This window comes from Lontra canadensis, unplaced genomic scaffold (genome assembly GCF_010015895.1).
Source record: "Lontra canadensis isolate GAN:19392208 unplaced genomic scaffold, GSC_riverotter_1.0 scaffold7, whole genome shotgun sequence".
NCBI classification, from domain to species: domain Eukaryota; kingdom Metazoa; phylum Chordata; class Mammalia; order Carnivora; family Mustelidae; genus Lontra; species Lontra canadensis.
The window spans coordinates 22,568,855-22,586,707 of record NW_022631001.1 but is presented as its reverse complement, the minus strand read 5'-3'; the positions used below and the strand labels follow the sequence as shown (position 1 = coordinate 22,586,707).

The 17,853-nt window shown below is 35.3% G+C and overlaps 1 protein-coding gene across 14 annotated transcripts in view; it reads left to right on the top strand.

Annotated features, from left to right (window-relative positions):
* The window catches only part of EMSY (EMSY transcriptional repressor, BRCA2 interacting), an 89,818-nt gene that overhangs the window by 47,798 nt on the left and 24,167 nt on the right, over window positions 1–17,853 (top strand). For all 14 annotated transcript variants that reach the window (XM_032853017.1, XM_032853011.1, XM_032853010.1 and 11 more), the window contains 4 exons: window positions 4,020–4,169; window positions 6,922–7,092; window positions 13,241–13,377; window positions 15,796–15,969. In XM_032853017.1, coding sequence (XP_032708908.1) covers window positions 4,020–4,169; window positions 6,922–7,092; window positions 13,241–13,377; window positions 15,796–15,969 — 632 coding nt within the window. The remainder of the gene's footprint in view (window positions 1–4,019; window positions 4,170–6,921; window positions 7,093–13,240; window positions 13,378–15,795; window positions 15,970–17,853) is intronic.

Sequence of the window (17,853 nt, the reverse complement as noted above, 5' to 3'; positions counted from 1 at the left end):
TCTGCAATTTCTTTGAGTATTTCTTCTCTTTTCTTGCTGTTCTTTTCTTTTGGTAGTTCTCTTACTATATGTTTGAGCACTTGTTGGTGTTCTACATTTCTCTGAGGTTCTGTTCATTTTTCTTCATTCTTTTTTCTTTGACATTTTTCAGCTTTCATAATCTCAGTTGCTCTTTTCACATTTGCTCTTTTTTTTTAAGATTTTTTTTATTTATTAGAGAGAATGAGAGAGAGAGAGAGAGTGAGAGCGCATGAGAAGGGGGAGGGTCAGAGGGAGAAGCAGACTCCCTGCCAAGCAGGGATCTAGGGAGTCCAGGATCATGACCTGAACTGAAGGCAGTCGCTTAACCAACTGAGCCACCGGGCGCCCCACATTTGCTCTTTTATTTTTTTCCTGCCAGTTCAGATCTACTCTTGAGCCTCTCTAGTGAATTTTTTATTTCCGTTATTATACTTTTTAACCCCAATTTTTCTCTTTGGTTCTTTTTTGTAATTTCTTTTGCATTATTAATATTCTCTGTTTTGATGCAACTTTGTTTTCATACTCTCTTTTACTTTTCTATAATCATGCTTTCCTATACTTCTGTGAACATGTTTATAACGGCTACTTTCAAGTCTTTTGTTGTTGTTAAATCTGACATATGATTGCTCTCATAGGGAATTTCTGTTGCCTGCTTTTTTTCCCCAGTGTATGGGTCATATTTTCCTGTTTCTTTGTACATCTCCTTGTAGTTTGTTGGAACTGAACATTCTAGATATTTATATTGATAATTTAATTTATTTTACTTACTTAATTATTTTTTTAAAAAGTAGATTCCTTGCCCAACATGGGGCTTGAACTTAGCCTGAGGTTGACAGTCACATGTTCTACCAAACTAAGCCAGCCAACCACCCCTTGATATTTTAGATATTAGACATTATATATTGTAGATGTAGACGTTATATATTGTAGGTAGACACTGGTCTTGTACCTTCTCAATGTGTATTTTTTTTGTTGTTATTTACTTTATTCAATGTTGTTTAGTAACTAGGTCACTTATTTTAGTGAAGTAATCTTCTGATGCTATTGCTCAGGGAATCACAGCTCTCGGTATGCCCACAGTTGTTCTGAGAAGACAGTGATTCTCTCCTGCTCTTTCTCTGACCACACCCAACTGTCAAACTACATTAACTGCTCTATTGTTTTCAAAAGTGTCTTGGAGTCTTAAGTTGCTTTACGAACTAGTTTAAATTGTAGCTTCTTTGAAGGAGTAGTTTCAGAGGTGTATTTGTTCCGACCACAGGAGGGTTCCTCCCAGCTTCATTATACCTCAGTTCTCTCCTGCAAGCTATCTTGGCCTCTTGTCTTGAATGTTGTTTGTTTGTTTGTTTGTTTGAGATTTTATTTATTTGAGAGAGAGAGCAGAATGAGAGAAGACATGAGCACGGGTGAAGGGCAGAGGGGGAGGGAGAAGTAGACTCCCCTCTCAGCAGGTAGCCCTACTCGGGGCTCAATTCCAGGGCCCCGAGATCATGATCTGAGTGAAAGGCAGATGCTTAACCAACTGAGCCACCCAGGTTCCCCAAATGTGTTTTTCTTAAATCCATAAATTTTCTTCCAGTTGCTGCATCCTCAGCTGTTCTTGAGAGCTTGAACTTCTCCATGTGGTATTACAAATGAAGTCAGTTCCTTTGGGAAGAGATTACAGACTACCTGTTTTATTATCTATTTCTACTCTCAGGCAACTCTGGAGCTCTTCTCTGAATGACACTGCTGCTCTAGAAGCTTGAGCATTCAGTGAAGGCAAGGGTGGGAGTGTGGGCAGCAACCTGATAACCTCTTGGCTTGCTTCTCTAGAGCCACCACCTCACAAGCCAGGGCAGTGGTGATTAGGATTCCAGTTTTTCAGTAGAGTTGTGCCCAAAGTATAGCCTTTGTTCCATAAGTTGGGGGCTTGGCCAAAGAAGGGAATGCTCACTTCTTGACATCACTTGCCTGGGGCTTAGCAGTACCTACCTGGGGGCAGGACAAGGTAAACTGAAGTCTTGGGGCTCCTCAGAAGAAAACCCTCCAACAAGGAGTTCAATAAGAGGAAACCTTGTGTTCTTGACTACAGCAGTCTGGAGAGGAGTCTGCTTCACTCGTAGTGGGTAGGGACAGACAGGTCTTAGTTTAAATACCACAGGTCTCTCCCTTTCTTTCTTTCTTTCTTTCTTTCTTTCTTTCTTTCTTTCTTTCTTTCTTTTTAATGATTTTATTTATTTATTTGACAGAGATCATAAGTAGGCAGAGAGGCAGGCAGAGAGAGAGGAAGGAAGCAGGCTCCCTGCTGAGCAGAGAGCCTGATGAGGGACTCCATCCCAGGACCTTGGGATCATGACCTGAGCCAAAGGCAAAGGCTTAACCCACTGAGCCACCCAGGCGCCCAGATCTCTCCTTTCTTACTGAATTTTTCTTTATATTCTTAAATAATTTTTTCCTCATTTGTCCTTGGGACTATTTCCTGAGCTTCTCATTGGTATCATTTTACTAGTTCCATTGGGTTAGCAGATTAGCAGAGCTCCTCATGCTCTCTTGTCAGAAATTGATCTCTGAATGGTTTTTGTTTTTAATTGAGATATAATTGGCATATAACACTGTATTAGTTTTCGGTGTATAACATAATGATTTGATTGATATATATATATGTATTATTAAATAATCACCCCAACAAGTTTAGTTAACATTTATCACTGAACAGTAACAAATTTTTTTTTTATTTCTGATGATGGGAACTTTAAAGAGGAATGGTTTTAAATACATTGTAATTATCTTTTTTTTTATAGGGCTGTGGAATTGTTCTGTGAAACTATCTGGGCCTGCTATTTATTGGTGAAGGGGGAGGAGTTCCTTAAATTTTATTTTAAAGAAATTTGTTTATTTAGGTCCCTGTCTTTTCTGAAGTCCGTTTTGATAACTAATATTTTTCTAAATAATTATCTATTTGATCTAAATTTTCAACCTATTTGCATAGGACTGAGCAAAGTAATCTCTTATGATTCCATTAAGTTTTTTCTGACTGTGGTTATTGGGGGGGTGGATGTACTTCTTTTTATATGTCTTAGGATTATTATAATCCACTAATGAGGTAATACTGGAAAAATTTTTTTCCCTACAACTTGTCTGGTTATGATTTATTATAATCAGGGTTTCTTTATTTCTACAATAATAGTGCCTTATTAAATTCTTGCTGTGTATTAGGCACTTTACAATTTTGATTTACTTAATCTTTATAACAATCCAAGAATGTATATACTGATAGTATCTTTATTTTATGGATGAGAAAATTGAGCTATAGAGAAAATAATTTGTTCAGTTATGCCTAGGTGATGATCATAGTTTTAACTTCTTAGTTGGCCTACAGAAATTTAAAATTATTTAAGGTTGTTAAATAAATAGATGTATTTACTTCCTAATGTCTCAACCTAAATCACTATCCAAAAAGTATAATTTTTAGTTGTCTATGACAATATACTCCATCCCATGGATTTTTTCAATGAAGTTAGTGGGGTGTAAAGGGTTACCAAATTTTCCTTCCTCAGTTAACAATTAGTACTTAAATTTGTAGTTAGCATGAGGGATTCGTTTTATTTTTTATTTTACTTTTTTTGAGAGCTTTCTTTTAAATGGATATTTTATATTTGGAGAGTCAGTGTAACAATTAAAACATTTAAATAAAAATTTTGAAAAACGTAAGAAAAATCCACATCATTACACTAATTTGGTTTGAAAGCTCTTATTTGACATGATCATATACAAAAAAATTTTTAAAGAAATTATTAATAGTTTCTGTAATATCTTAATTATATTCTTGAATGAGAGAAGTTAGGAAAGATAGGAATTTAAGGAATAAAAATTGAGAGTGTCATCATTTTGAAAAAAAAAACTTCCTGTTTAGGCAAGACTGAGTAAATATGTGTAACTACTGCCCTCTTGGGTTGGTATAAGGAACATGTTTTTCAAAATAATCTGTGTTGAGATTTCTCTTTCTTCTTTTAAAGGTGTTAAAATCATCACACAACAAGTTCAACCAAGTAAAATCTTACCCAAACCAGTGACAGCAACTCTGCCCACCAGTAGCAATTCCCCTATTATGGTGGTTAGCAGTAATGGTGCAATTATGACAACTAAACTGGTAACCACTCCTACTGGTAAGTTTTCTTGAGCGTCAGTCCATTCATGCATCATTTATTTATTGAGTAGTTTCTTTGTATCAACACAGTGCTTGACACTGGGAATGTAGGGATTAATGACAGTTCTTTAAGAGGCTTTCCCTCCAACTAAAATTAGCTTTCTTTTATTATTGTCATGGTCTTCTGTTTTTTTTACTTTATAGGTATTATCTTAATCATCTTCATCTTCTCATTTCTTTGATTATTTGTTGATTTACTGTAGTTCACCTTGTTAGACCATAAGCTCCATGATAAGGGGCATCTTTGTTTTATTCACCATATATATGTTGAGCTGGTCTGAAAGTAGGTGTTTAGTCAGGATTTGTTGAGGGACCGAAAACATACTCTCTCAGCCCAGAAGGATTGTACTCTTAGGAGGTTGAAAGTCTATATTACATTGTGGTGTAGTAAGCATTACTCTGACTGAGAGATGCACAGGATGCCTTTTTGCCCAGATATGAGAGCACCCAGGCTATGTCCAAGGAAGTGACAGTGTAGAACATTTTTTTTTTTTAAAGATTTTATTTATTTGACAGAGAGAGAGAGATCACAAGTAGGCAGAGAAGCAGGCAGAGAGAGAGAGGGGAGGAAGCAAGCTCCCTGCGGAGCAGAGAGCCCGATGCGGGGCTCCATCCCAGGACTCTGGGATCATGACCTGAGCCGAAGGCAGAGGATTTAACCCACTGAGCCACCCAGGCACCCCCAGTGTAGAACATTTTAAATAGTACCACCCTTTGTATCCTTGAGCAGTTTACTAATCCCTCTAAGTCTTTTCTCTTGTCTATTAAATGGGATAACAATACCTGTACCATAAGGTTATTGTAAGTATTAGAGGAAATCAGGTATGTAAAGTCCCCAGCAGAGTAATAACTGTTATTATTAATTAACGTAAGAATTACCTATTACTATTATTTTAAATTTGTATAACTCTTACCAGATTTTTTGAGAAGGGTCAGTACGTAGATGATAGAATCTAAATAATGTAAAATGATACCCATCTCAAGTTTATAAAGCTATCATTTATTGGCCAGGATGTAAAGGTCTATGCAAACATTACACTTAATCTCCCTTAGGCTGATATCTCCACTTTTAGCGGCAAAACAGAGACTGATGTAAAGCAACTTGCCCAAAGTCATGCAGCCAATAAAAGGAAGATCTGGGATTTGAACCCCAATCTGTTTGACTCCCTTTTTTTCTTTTAAATTGTGACAAAAATAGAACATGAAATTTACCATTTTAAGGGTATAGTTCATTGACATTCAGTGTCGTTCATATTATTTTATACCTATCAATCACCATCAGGCTTCAGAACCTTTTCATCTTCCCAAACTGAAACTCTACACATTGAACAGTAACTCTTCATTACCACCTTCCCCTAGTCCCTGCCAGCCAGCATTCTGCTTGCTGTCTCTGCAAAGCCTGTGTTTAAAAACATGGTATTCTTGCATTAAATTTATCATACTCCACCCTCCTCGCCCCCTGCCCCAAACTTTTTTCCATTTGGTACAAAGATAATAGTGTTATCTATATATGATTCTTTACCTTAGGGAAAGGTAGTAAAAATAATAATGTGTCTGTGCCTTTGTATCTATGTTAGAAATGGTGTTTCTATTTTTAAAACAAAAGCTTAAGTGGAAAATGTTTTGTTAAAATTCAGCTGATTCACATTATGTTTGTAGCATGTTTACTTTGCACTAGATTTTTTTGAGGGGGATTCAGATGTATGTTTGTAACCAGTTTAAATTAATTCTACCTAATGTTCTTTGTTTGAGTTGTGATTGTATTAAAAATTTTTTAAATATCTTGCTAAAAGCATTTTTGCAGGATAACCATTGAAAACGGTTATCACGATGACCATGAGAAAGCATGAAAAAATGCTTTCCTGTCAAAGAAGGTATTATCTTAATCATCTTCATTCTTCCCCAGACTAATAGTTCTTAGTGCAAGAATAGTATTTCTGAGTTACTGAACTTGTAGGAAACTATGACAGGCTCATCTGATTAGTTTTTAATTCCTGTTTGAGAAAAGAAGTCCTTAGGAGAGTGGGCAAGAGTGCAAAATCCTTTGAGAGACATGAAGAAAAATATTCTAACAGGTCAGTTAGAGAGTTGAGGAAATATGTAAATAGTGAACTTTTTTGGCTAGAAGAAATATTTCTGGCAACTCGGCAGCTTCAACTTTAATCTCTAGTAAAATGATGGAATAATTCTTTTAAAGATGGAAATATATTTAGAGAGTAGCAGAGTACAAAATAGTAAAAGTTTATAAAATTTTAAGCAAACAATACTGCCTTATTTGCTGAGTGCTGACATTGGGTTTGGCACTGAGACAGCATAAAACAGATGCAGAGACCTTAAAATCTATAACAGAAATATCTAAAGTGCTCTGGCAGGGAAGATGATTAAATTTAAGTTTCTTTTGGCATAGAACTAGTGGAAGAAGGGTAGTGGAAGAAAGGAACATAGTTACTTGTACTTTTTCTTGAGCTTAGTAATTTGATGCAACACATCACAAAATTTTATGTGTAAAATTAATTCAAATTGACTTGGCCTTAGTTATTGCTATGTGCATTGAAAACTGGCTATAAATTGTTACTTAATGTCTTGACACCTTGAAATTCCTTTTTCAAGTTAAAGCAATGTAGATTACATTGAATTATAGCTGAACTGTATAAATTGTCATTCTTCTATAAGTAACGACAAGTTTTTCTTTGGCTTTTCCCTTTTTATAGGCACACAGGCAACCTATACCCGGCCAACAGTGAGCCCGTCCATAGGTCGGATGGCTGCAACCCCTGGAGCTGCAACTTACGTGAAAACTACCAGTGGTAGCATCATTACAGTTGTACCCAAGTCATTAGCCACCTTGGGGGGCAAGATAATTAGCAGTAATATAGTTTCTGGTAGGTATATCTGAAATATGTTAAAGCTATAGGTAACTTGTAAGAGGAAAAAGCTTTTCACTGTTGAAGGATTCTTTTTGATCTGTTTTCTGCTTACGATTCTGGAGCTTTATTTTTAGTCCTGATGTTTAGTGATTTTAAGTCTAGTTTTTTATTTCTAGTATTAAGTTTTCACACATTAAGTTTTTTATTTTAAAATAGAACATTTAGTTGTTTTTCATCAGAATAAAAATACTGTGATTTACATTTGTATTGCGATTTTTCATTTACTAAGTATTCTCCCATTTGTCAGTCCTTTCAGAGCTGATAAATTCAAATAGTTGGCATCACCCCCAGTTGACAGGTACAGACAGATGGAAGTTTAGAGAAATGAGATTGACCTGTCGAAGACCACACACGCTAGAGAGAGGAAGACCCTTTTTTTATAGAATAATCTTATTTTCCTATTCTTTTAAATGTATCTTGAGAACTCTGCCCCCACTTAATGGATATTCATCTAAATATGTTTGAAGGACTATATCTCATAATTTCATTTACTAATGTCACTTTAGCTTATTAAAAATAAAAATATTTTAATATCTTTTTATTTTCTTTTCACCATTATATTGATTGTTTACTTTTAAGAAATACTTTACTCAGATAGTGAAAGCTAATACTTACTGGTATTCTGGGACTTTACCTGGTTTTTATCAGCTCATTAATTCCTGCAGTATTGGACCATAGACTCTGAAGTGGAATGTTAACATAGCATCTATTTTCTTTATTAGTTTTTAATTAAAATTATGTAAATAATCTCTCATTAAGCAAGCCCTGTGGACTTTAACTGTCTACCATTTTTGTGGACTAGCCATATTTTTTATGCGCCTGGTGAGTTGTTCTGTGAAGGGATTGAAGTACCTGCTAATGTATGATGTTGCTGATAACTCAGGGACTGAAAGAAAAAAAAACAAAGCAGGGCATGATATTGGCATAAAGCACAGTATTTAAAGCTGCTAATATTGGCTCTATTTTTAAGTTTAAGTGAGAAAATCTGATGTTTGCCAAACTGAGGAGGGTGAAACCAATAGGGAAAGAATCATCATACTCCAGCTTTAAGAGGATTTTTTAAAATAACACAGTGAAAACTCAAATTATGATTTATTAACTGACAGTATCTTAATGGTATAGAGCACATTCTAAAACATTTTTCAAAAAGTGATCATTCTTCATTGGTATGTAGCTTTTTATCACTATAATGGTTTTTCTTTACTTACATATGAATTCATAATAACCTTACCGCTTGAAGGAATGTCTAGATGTCGTGAGGCCACTGTTGTCAGATCTTCTTCATGATTTAGCTGCTTTGTACCAGGTTAGAGCGGTACAGTAAGCAAGCATATTTTCCTGGAAGCCAGAGATCTGTATCCTATACATGTAAACATTTTATCCACCTTTGTATGTAAATATAAAACAACTCATGGTTAGCTGCTATTTCAAGTACATTTGGTATACATGAGAAGAGTTCTTAAACTTTTCTAGCAATAGGATGTACTTGGCACAAAGTTGAAACAGCGCTATTCGTTGTGTGGAGCTCTTTTTGTGTCTACTTCCACCTCACTGACACTTTTATTTTAAGGTATCTCTCATTTCTGACTGCTCTAAACTGATCCTTATTGCATATCAATATTCCTTATAAAGACAGTTCTCTTATTTTGTAATATTTTTGTTACTTCGTGATAGTGGGATTACAGTTTAGTTTATTAGCAGTTTTCAGACCCTGGTTATCTATTCACATAGAACTGGTAAGCCTAGTTGGATGAATTTGGGTAATCCATAATTAGATGCTGGATTCTAGAGTTTGTGCCTACCCTGCTTCCTTATCCCCAAACAAAAATGAAACGCTTTTCTTAAAAGACACCCAGACATCTGGGGTGCCTGGGTGGCTCAATCGGTTAAGCAGCTGCCTTTGGCTCAGGTCATAATCTCAGGGTCCTGGGATCAAGCCCCACATTGGGCTCCCACCTCAGTGGGGAGTCTGCTTCTCCCTCTCTCCCCGTTGCTCATGCTCTCTCTCTTACTGTCGCTCTCAAATAAATAAATAAAATCTTCAAAAAAATTAAAAAAAAAAAAAAAGATACCCAGACAGATAGCTGTAAGAATAGAAGGCTTTAAAAAGGAAAATGATACTTTCCCCCTTATCATGGGTAATTTGGAAAATACAGAAAGATACAATGAAAATTAAAAACATATGATTTTTACCATCCAGAGAACTATGGTAAATTCAAGTGTATATATTTCTGTAGATTCCTTTTTCTGTTCATTTTTTTTGGTTATAAGTGAATGTATGTGTATTTTTAAAATTACATTGAAATCTATTATAATCAGCTTTTACCCTTTTTTCATAGAATAATCTTATTTTCCTATTCTTTTAAATGTATCTTGAGAACTCCTCTGCCCCCACTTAATGGCTACACAATGTTTCCTTATATGACGTACCATAGTTTAGCCATTTTCTCATTATTGAATGTTTTAGGTTGCTTCCAATTTTTTTTTGGTCATTATAAATAAATTACGTGATGTTCTTACTTCCTTTTCTCTAGAAAGCAAGGTCATGCTTCCAAAGTACTTTCTAGAAAGGTCAGATTTTTCCTTTCATTAGAATAAACAACTAAATGGAAGGCATGACTATTTTTGTAGTTATTTAACTCCTCAGAATCAGATATTAACTTTATGTATATATGAAGAGAGGCCTATCAGATATGTAAGTTTTTTGGTGAACTTTGTTGAGGGTTGGTTAAGGAACCATGGCTATTTTATGCAGAAGATTGTTGCATCCTTCAGAGATGAACTCATCTTCACTCAAAGGACATGAGAACCTGTGACATTGGCAAGACTTGATTTTGATTTTCTTGATCCTTAGTACAATGTTCAGGCAAGGGCCTAGTGTTTATCTATCTTTCCATTTGTTCGTTCATTTGTTCATTCTTTGAGCAAAGCAACATAAAACATTACCCAAGAGACCAGATTGTTAGAGTGATGTAAGAAATCTCTGAATAGTAAAATCTGGGCCAATAAATTAGTTTCTTTAAACCATCCTCCCATAATGCTCACATTTTTACAGGAATCTTATTTTTAAATAGAAATCCCTGGAATGCATCCAATATCATAGGCCATGATCCAAATGTGAGTTATAGTTAATTTGCACAGTAGGTGCAATTGATAACTAAAGACCATATATATAGTGGGTCCTCTGATATTCTATGAGCCAGACCTTTGGCTGGGTGCTGTGATACATAGGGATGTACATGGATGCATTCTCTGCCCTAAAGAATGCTAAACAAATGAACTTTTATAAGCTCTGTTGTAGCATGAGAACTGTAGACTGACTACAGTGAAAGTGTAGAGAAAGACCTTTATTTTAATTTTTTTAGATTCACTTATTTTAGAGAGAGTGGTTGCCTGTACTAGTGGGCAGAGGAGCAGAAGGAGAGGGAGGGAGAGAGAATCTCCAGCAGACTCCCCAGAGAGTACAGAGCCCAGTGAGGCGGGGCTCAAGTGGGTCCTTGATCTCACCACTCTGAGATCATGATCTAACCAAAACCAATAGTCTGATGCTCTGAAACCAAGCAGTAGTCTGATGCTCAAATGACCGAGCCACCTAGGCACCCCTAGAAGAAGATCTTTTTAAAAAAAAATGAGTAACACTTGTTTCATCCACACAACATAGTTATCAGCTGAAAGAAACATGCTCACTGGAATTTCACACTTTAATAACTTGATAATTCTAGTCATAAACTATTCTGTTTTAATATGACACCCTTACTTTTCCTTACGTTATGCCTTTTCCTTCTGTTTTCTACCTTCTCCCCCCACCCTTCATTTTGTTAAGCTGGTGAACTTAATTTGCAACTGTTCAATAAATTGACAAATCCCTGTAATGGAAAGTTTTAGACAGTGACTTAATACAAATATAAGGCACTTGTTTAGCAAGCTTTTTTAAAAAATGATCCTTGTACTTTGGTGAAAGCTTAGTTTACATTTCCTTGAGATAATTTTTAATGCTTACTTTCTAAAAACATTTTTATTAACCAAATATTTCGTGAGGCTGTATTGTCGAAGGAGTCATAGTAATCAGTCATGTATGAGGGATTGAAGTTAATTAAGAGTTGAAGTTGATACATATGAATAATGGGCAGTGTGGTCTTTGTGGCTCTTAACAGCTTACTTTTCAAAAACTACAGATAGAGGGAAAATCATTTGTGAAGCTGGTGGTTGGATAAAAGTGTGTTTTTATGTAACCTGATGGTGTTATCTTGGACAGACAAGACATTAGGTGATGGCAAGTATATTATAAAGATATATAAAGTATTAAGCACTAAGATTGCCAAGAACTGACTAGAATATCCTTGTTTTTAGTGTAACTTTATTTCTAAAACTCTTCGTCAGGAATGCTGTTTTTCTCATAGAAAATAATAAAATTTTGTTTAATTTTTCTTCTTGGGAACATATTAATCCATCATATTTTTAAATGGTACCTGTTCTGTGCTTAGTCATTTGATAAATGATAAGCAAGCCTAGAAAAGAAAAGTATGACTTGTCTGTTCTCATGGGCAGAAGAAATCATAGGCATAGAAGTAGCATTATAACATAGGCTCGAGGACCAATGTGGAAAATAACACACTCAAGGAGATTATATATATATATATATACATATATATATATATACACACACATATATGATAATTCTGAAAATTAAAGTCTGGCAAAACCTGGAAACATAAGAGGAATTTGGGCTCTATATGACAGGTAATAGGAAACCATAGTGAAGAAGTTACTTATTAGACTAGAGTCTGTGGTGTATATTATGGAATAGGAACAAATAAGATCAAATAGGTAGATTAAGGATCGGGTCATGTAGGATTGTGAAATCTAAGAGGGAAAGTTAGAACTAGATAAAATAGGGATTAGGAAAGTTTGTTTTGTTTTAAAGTAATCTCTATCCAGAATAGGGCTCAAATTTACAACCCCAAGAGTCATATGCTATACTGACTGAGTCAACCAGTAGCCCTGGGCAGGTTTTTGACCAGTTTCACACTGGGCTCTTGACATGATCAAACTGGTTTTTTAAAAAGAATGTTTGATATAGCAGGAGCATGAGAGCTATTTGTATGATACAGAAACTTGAAATAGGGAGAAAATATGGGAAGCCCAAAGAGAAGAGGGTCTGTCTGTTGACATTGATAGCATTTTGAAAGAATACACAAGTTGATGACAAATCGAGTTTGTTCACATATTCATTGAACAGCTGTTACTGAGTAATTGCCATACAGTGTGTGATAAGCGCTGAGGAATTAGGGATGCAAAAAGATAGAGTTTGGAGCTCCAGGGGCTTTCACAAAGCAAGATTGGCACCAGGATTTCTAACTGCGACAATCAGAATATAGGGTACAAATTTGATAGGTATAAGAGAAGTAGGTTGTGGAAGGATGTAAGGAAGAGAGCACAGTAATATGTTTGGATCAGTAGATGTAGATCTACTGAATAGATCTTAATTGTTGAAAATATAGATCCATTTATATAAATATATAAATTGGAGTTTTATCCTCATACTCTTCAGAGTACTATAGATCACAAGAGCATGTGTTTAATCTGTGCCTTGGTCTATGAGTGCTTGTTTTTTTTTTAATCACAAGCATAAATGGCTTATTTTCATAAGTTTTCTGTACAGTCTAAAGTTATGTGATTTTGTTAAGTATTTACCTCTTTTTAATGTTCTTTTTTGAAGAGTTTTTGCATCACACTAGTCAAATAAAATCCTGGGTTTGGGGAAACTTTTTTTGTGGAAGGCAGATTTTTATTTATTTCAATTAACTAGTCAGGGGAGGAATATTGACGGGGAAACTGATAGTGATATTTTAGATTTTGATTTTGGTGTACAGGTTTTCAAATTCCAAAAAGATGACTGCTGTAAAAGTTAATTCTTAATATTCTCTCATTCTAGGACAACTTCTGCTTACTGTCCCAAGCCTTCGTTTTCAGCCTCATGACAACTTTTGTGTCATCTGGGAATGACATTAACTACATGTATTAATTATATACAGCATAAACAGAAATAACCAAGTATCACTAGTCCTTAACTCAGGCCTCCTTTTCTCCCCCCTTCTCTAAGGAACGACTACCAAAATCACTACAATCCCAATGACTTCCAAGCCTAATGTGATTGTTGTGCAAAAGACTACAGGAAAAGGAACGACTATTCAAGGCCTCCCGGGCAAAAACGTTGTCACGACATTGCTAAATGCTGGAGTAAGTAAGAGCTTGTACTGCAGACTCAGCGAATCCACTGAGGATTTTAAAGACCAGCTATATAAATATTTGCCTAAGGACTTCAGAACCCCACAATGGCCTGTATGGTTTGATTTACCACTACTGTGATGTAATAACTGTTAAAATACCACCAACTGATGCCATTTTTCACAGTAATTTCTAAAACATGTTGCTCATAGCTACATTGCTTATGACCATGATTTAGATGCTTAGCTTAGTCCAGATGGAGGATTCCACTGGCTTAACTACAGGGAGACCTCTGTTAGAGGACAGTTTTGTTCCTGCCTCTGGCCAGTAGACACAAGCCTAGTATTGGCCCAGGCTGGGCAAAGTGAAATATTTGGAATGAAGAAAATTAATTGACAGGAATTTACTTTCATAATTAACTGCTTCATTTATAGTTGTGAAGGCAGTTGTGCAGAAGTTTGGAGTTAGACAAACCTGGGCTTTGTATCTTAGTATCGTAGTTGTTTGATCTTGGCAAATTTACTCAACTTCTGTCATCCTTAATTTCCTCATTTATAAGTTGGGGATGATGATCTTTACCACTGAGTTTGTTCAGTAACTGGTAGCTGTTTTGAAAATCCTTACAACAGTGCCTCGTGCGTAGGAAATCCTGAATAAGTAGTTTTTTTCTTACGTCGTTACTCTTGGTACTTAACTATTTAGGCTTGGTAATGTCCTGATTTGCTAGAAAAAAAAATACTGTTCTTCATTTTAGTAGATCTTGAGTAGCTTTCTAGGCATCACAGTCTTTATAATGTTGGCATTAGATCTTTTCATCATGTGGGAAAACATAGCCTGAGTTTACATGGTAAGCCAAAATAAAGCCTGGATTAGAATTCCTATTTTCAGAACCCCTTTATAGTCTGGTTTACAGTTTCATAGAATTTGATATGTAAGAGGGGATGCCATGTACCCAAAGTCCTGTGGTCATATACATCGAAGAGTCGTGTATGAATCCTAGCTGCTAGGTATATCTAACAGCAGGAGTTTGACTCAGGAAATACTAGTAAAATAGAGCAGAGCATAAGACTACACATATGTATATGCATCTGTACTCATCAGCTTGTTTACCTGGGCATGTCTACACACATCAGAAGAGCGTCTTCAAAAGATAGCCTGCTAGTTGGTTTTGATAGGCTTTGAATGAGTCATTATACTTGGACAGGGCCCATTAAGCTATTTGATAGGTATACATGCCCACTTGCAAACTAGTGGCTCTTGGCAAATGAACTAGAGCTCCTTCCAAAGCTGCTGCTGTGAAGGGTGTGTTTGTATTAAAATAAGTAATAACAGGAGTGATAGACACTTCATATCTCCCTGAGATAACTATCTCCCTTACAGCAAATAAACTTGTGATTTTTATAATCCTATTTAGCTCTAAATTCAGAGTGATTACCTTCTGCCAGCTCACCTGGGTACTTTGTTCTTACTGGCTGCTAAGTTTAGATGGCCACACATTTAGATGATGATGACTAAAAGTTAAAAACCAATAAGGTAAAAATTTTTCTTTTCAGTTTTATGGATTTTAACTTTTAAGAATGAATTATTTAGTAAAATCACCGTTTTTGAATTTAAACTCAAGTGTTGACTCTATAAATGACAGAAGGTACTTAAGAATAAAGCAGACAAAAGTGAAAAAATGGTGAAAAGTTAATGGGCTTAAGCTATCTAGTTAATAGACTAAAGTGATATTAGTAACATACTAATAATACAACATGGGAAATGCCCTAAGTTTGTTTTTTGTATTTTCCCGTATAACCTCAGAACATTTGTTAATATCTGCTGATTTCATCTCTTGCCATGCTTTTTTGCATAGAGATTGCTGTGTGTCCTTATAATTTTGTATTTGGAGAGCTTAATTTATTTGTAGGTATACATTTAGTTATTGGTATAATGCACAGTAATTTCTTATTACATTAATGTCTATTTTGGTTATATTAGAAAATAAAGGTAATGTTTATTTTACCCAAAATAAAATTTGGGTAAATTAGAAAATAAAGGGGGAGACTTATAATCCCAACTCTTAGAGATAGCTATTGTTAACATTTTAGTATATATTCTTATATAATTTCCTGACTATTTTAATGTATGTATTTTATGAATGTGACATGGTAGTAAATATTCTTATGTGAGATAATTTTTAAAATTCACTTGTCAAGAAATAAGTAATGCTTTCTTTGGATCAAAAGTTGGGCAGATGACTTTTAGGACTGTCTCAACTATGTCTAGGATTTTTGGTCACCTGAAAACATTGTACTTTGCTATTTAATTTATAGTCCTTTCCCCATCATCCTGGTAAAACCTTGCTGTGTGATTTTTCAATAAAAGGATTTTTTAGTTTTTGGCATTTAAATACATATAAATCTCATGTATTCACTAACTTTAATTTAGGGAGAAAAGACTATTCAGACGGTGCCAACAGGAGCAAAGCCAGCTATTATCACTGCTACAAGACCCATCACCAAAATGATTGTAACTCAACCAAAAGGAATAGGTTCCACAGTTCAACCAGCAGCTAAAATCATCCCGACAAAAATTGTTTATGGGCAGCAAGGGAAAACACAGGTATGCTATAAGATATGGTGGCTTTGGGGACCCCTGGGTGGTTCAGTGGGTTAAAGCCTCTGCCTTTGGCTCAGGTCATGATCCAGGGTCCTGGGATCTAGCCCCACATCAGGCTCTCTGCTCAGTAGGGGGCCTGCTTCCCCTCCCCCACCCTCTGCCCCACTGCCTGCCTCTGCCTACTTGTGATCTCTGTCAAATAAATAAAATCTTAAAAAAAAAAAAAAAGATACAGTGGTTTTTCTTGGCTCTGGCATATTTCAAATACCTAAAATTCCATGCTAGAAATTTGAATGAGAAGATCAATAATCTTTTAAAAGATCCGATTGTTAAATAAATAAATAAATAAATAAATAATAAAAGATCCGATTGTTAAGTTATGACCAGATGTACATAACCTTCTGTTTTCAAAACCTGTGTTTCTCTCTTCAGTACTTTTTTTTTGGGGGGGGGGGTCTAAATATTTGTGCCATGTCATGAGCAAAGTTTGGGGAAATGAACACCCTTGGAATAAAATTTGCTGAAGGGATATATTGTTATTTGAGAAGTAGATGCTTGAGGGATAGTGGTAGTTATTTGGAATCTCTCAGAAACAAGTATTTTTTATAAGCTGGTATGGCCTTTGAAAGCACTTCAGATACTTAAAAAAATTGTTTTACTTGAAACCTAAGTGATAGAGTAGCTAGAGATCCGTTCATTTTTCAAGCAATAGAAGATAAGGGAATTTTTCTGGAAATTTGCCTAGAAAATTGAGGCTAAGGATTTAATCTTATGTTGCTAGACTACTATTTATTTTATAAAGTTCCTACTTTAAATGCTTTATGAGAACAGCAAAGGAAGTAATGTCAACTTTGGTTGAGAAATGTTATCCTAGAATTCTTGTAAAAGGTTTTATTTTACTTTAGTAATTTGCCTTTAGGATCAGTTCCCTTAGAATCATAGTGAAATTGTATACACATCTAAACAAACAAGTTTTGTGATTAGAGATAAGTCCAAATTGCCTTTAAGTTTTAACTGGTAACAATTCTCATTTGCTCCATCATTTGCATCATAGTATAACCCGTGTTTTCATTCTTGAATTCTTGGAAATGGGTGAATTAGTGGAGTCTGAAAAGATTTAGAATCTTACATATTGGAGAAATAAAAACTAAATGTGCTCAGTCAACATTTTTATTCTAGGCATCCAATTGAAGTCAGCTCCTAGAGTTCAGATTTTGAAGTGGAATGGTTCAGTTTGAAATCTTTCTCCCATTTCACTTATTTTAATGTCTGTGGTTTTGACCTTTGCCAGGAATTGATCTACCACATGTTTCATATTGCTTCTAATAACAGTTGTCTAAGTCAGTGTTGTTCTGGGGATCTTTCAAAGATGACTTAGGTCCCCACCATTTTGTGCAGGTGTCTCAATTAGGAATTTCATTTGGTTGTTAATGAAAAGAAACCTGAAGAACAGTGGCTTATACAAATAAGGGCTTATTTTTGTTATATTAATAATAATGTGTTAATTATTTTATGATGTTAATAAATGTTCAGAGGGAGGAAATTCTAGACTATTCTCGTGGCATTGGGAATCCAGGCTCCTTGTGTCTTTCTCTTCTGCTGTCCATAGTGTGTGGCTCTCTTTCTACTATATAGCCCACAGATTGTAAAATGACTTCTGAAGTCATCATAGGCAAGAAAAAACAGGGGAGAGCCTCTTGTCAAAATTGTGGCTGTTGCAGTCTGGCATGTATCACTTAAAATCTTTTATGTGGCTTGACTCTAATTTGGTCATAGATTAAATTAGTCTTTGATGAACAGTGTTGTGCCCAAAGCATAATAAATATACAGAATACAGCTTCCCATGTCAGGAAAATATTCTTCATGACTTCAAGTTTGGCATTTTAA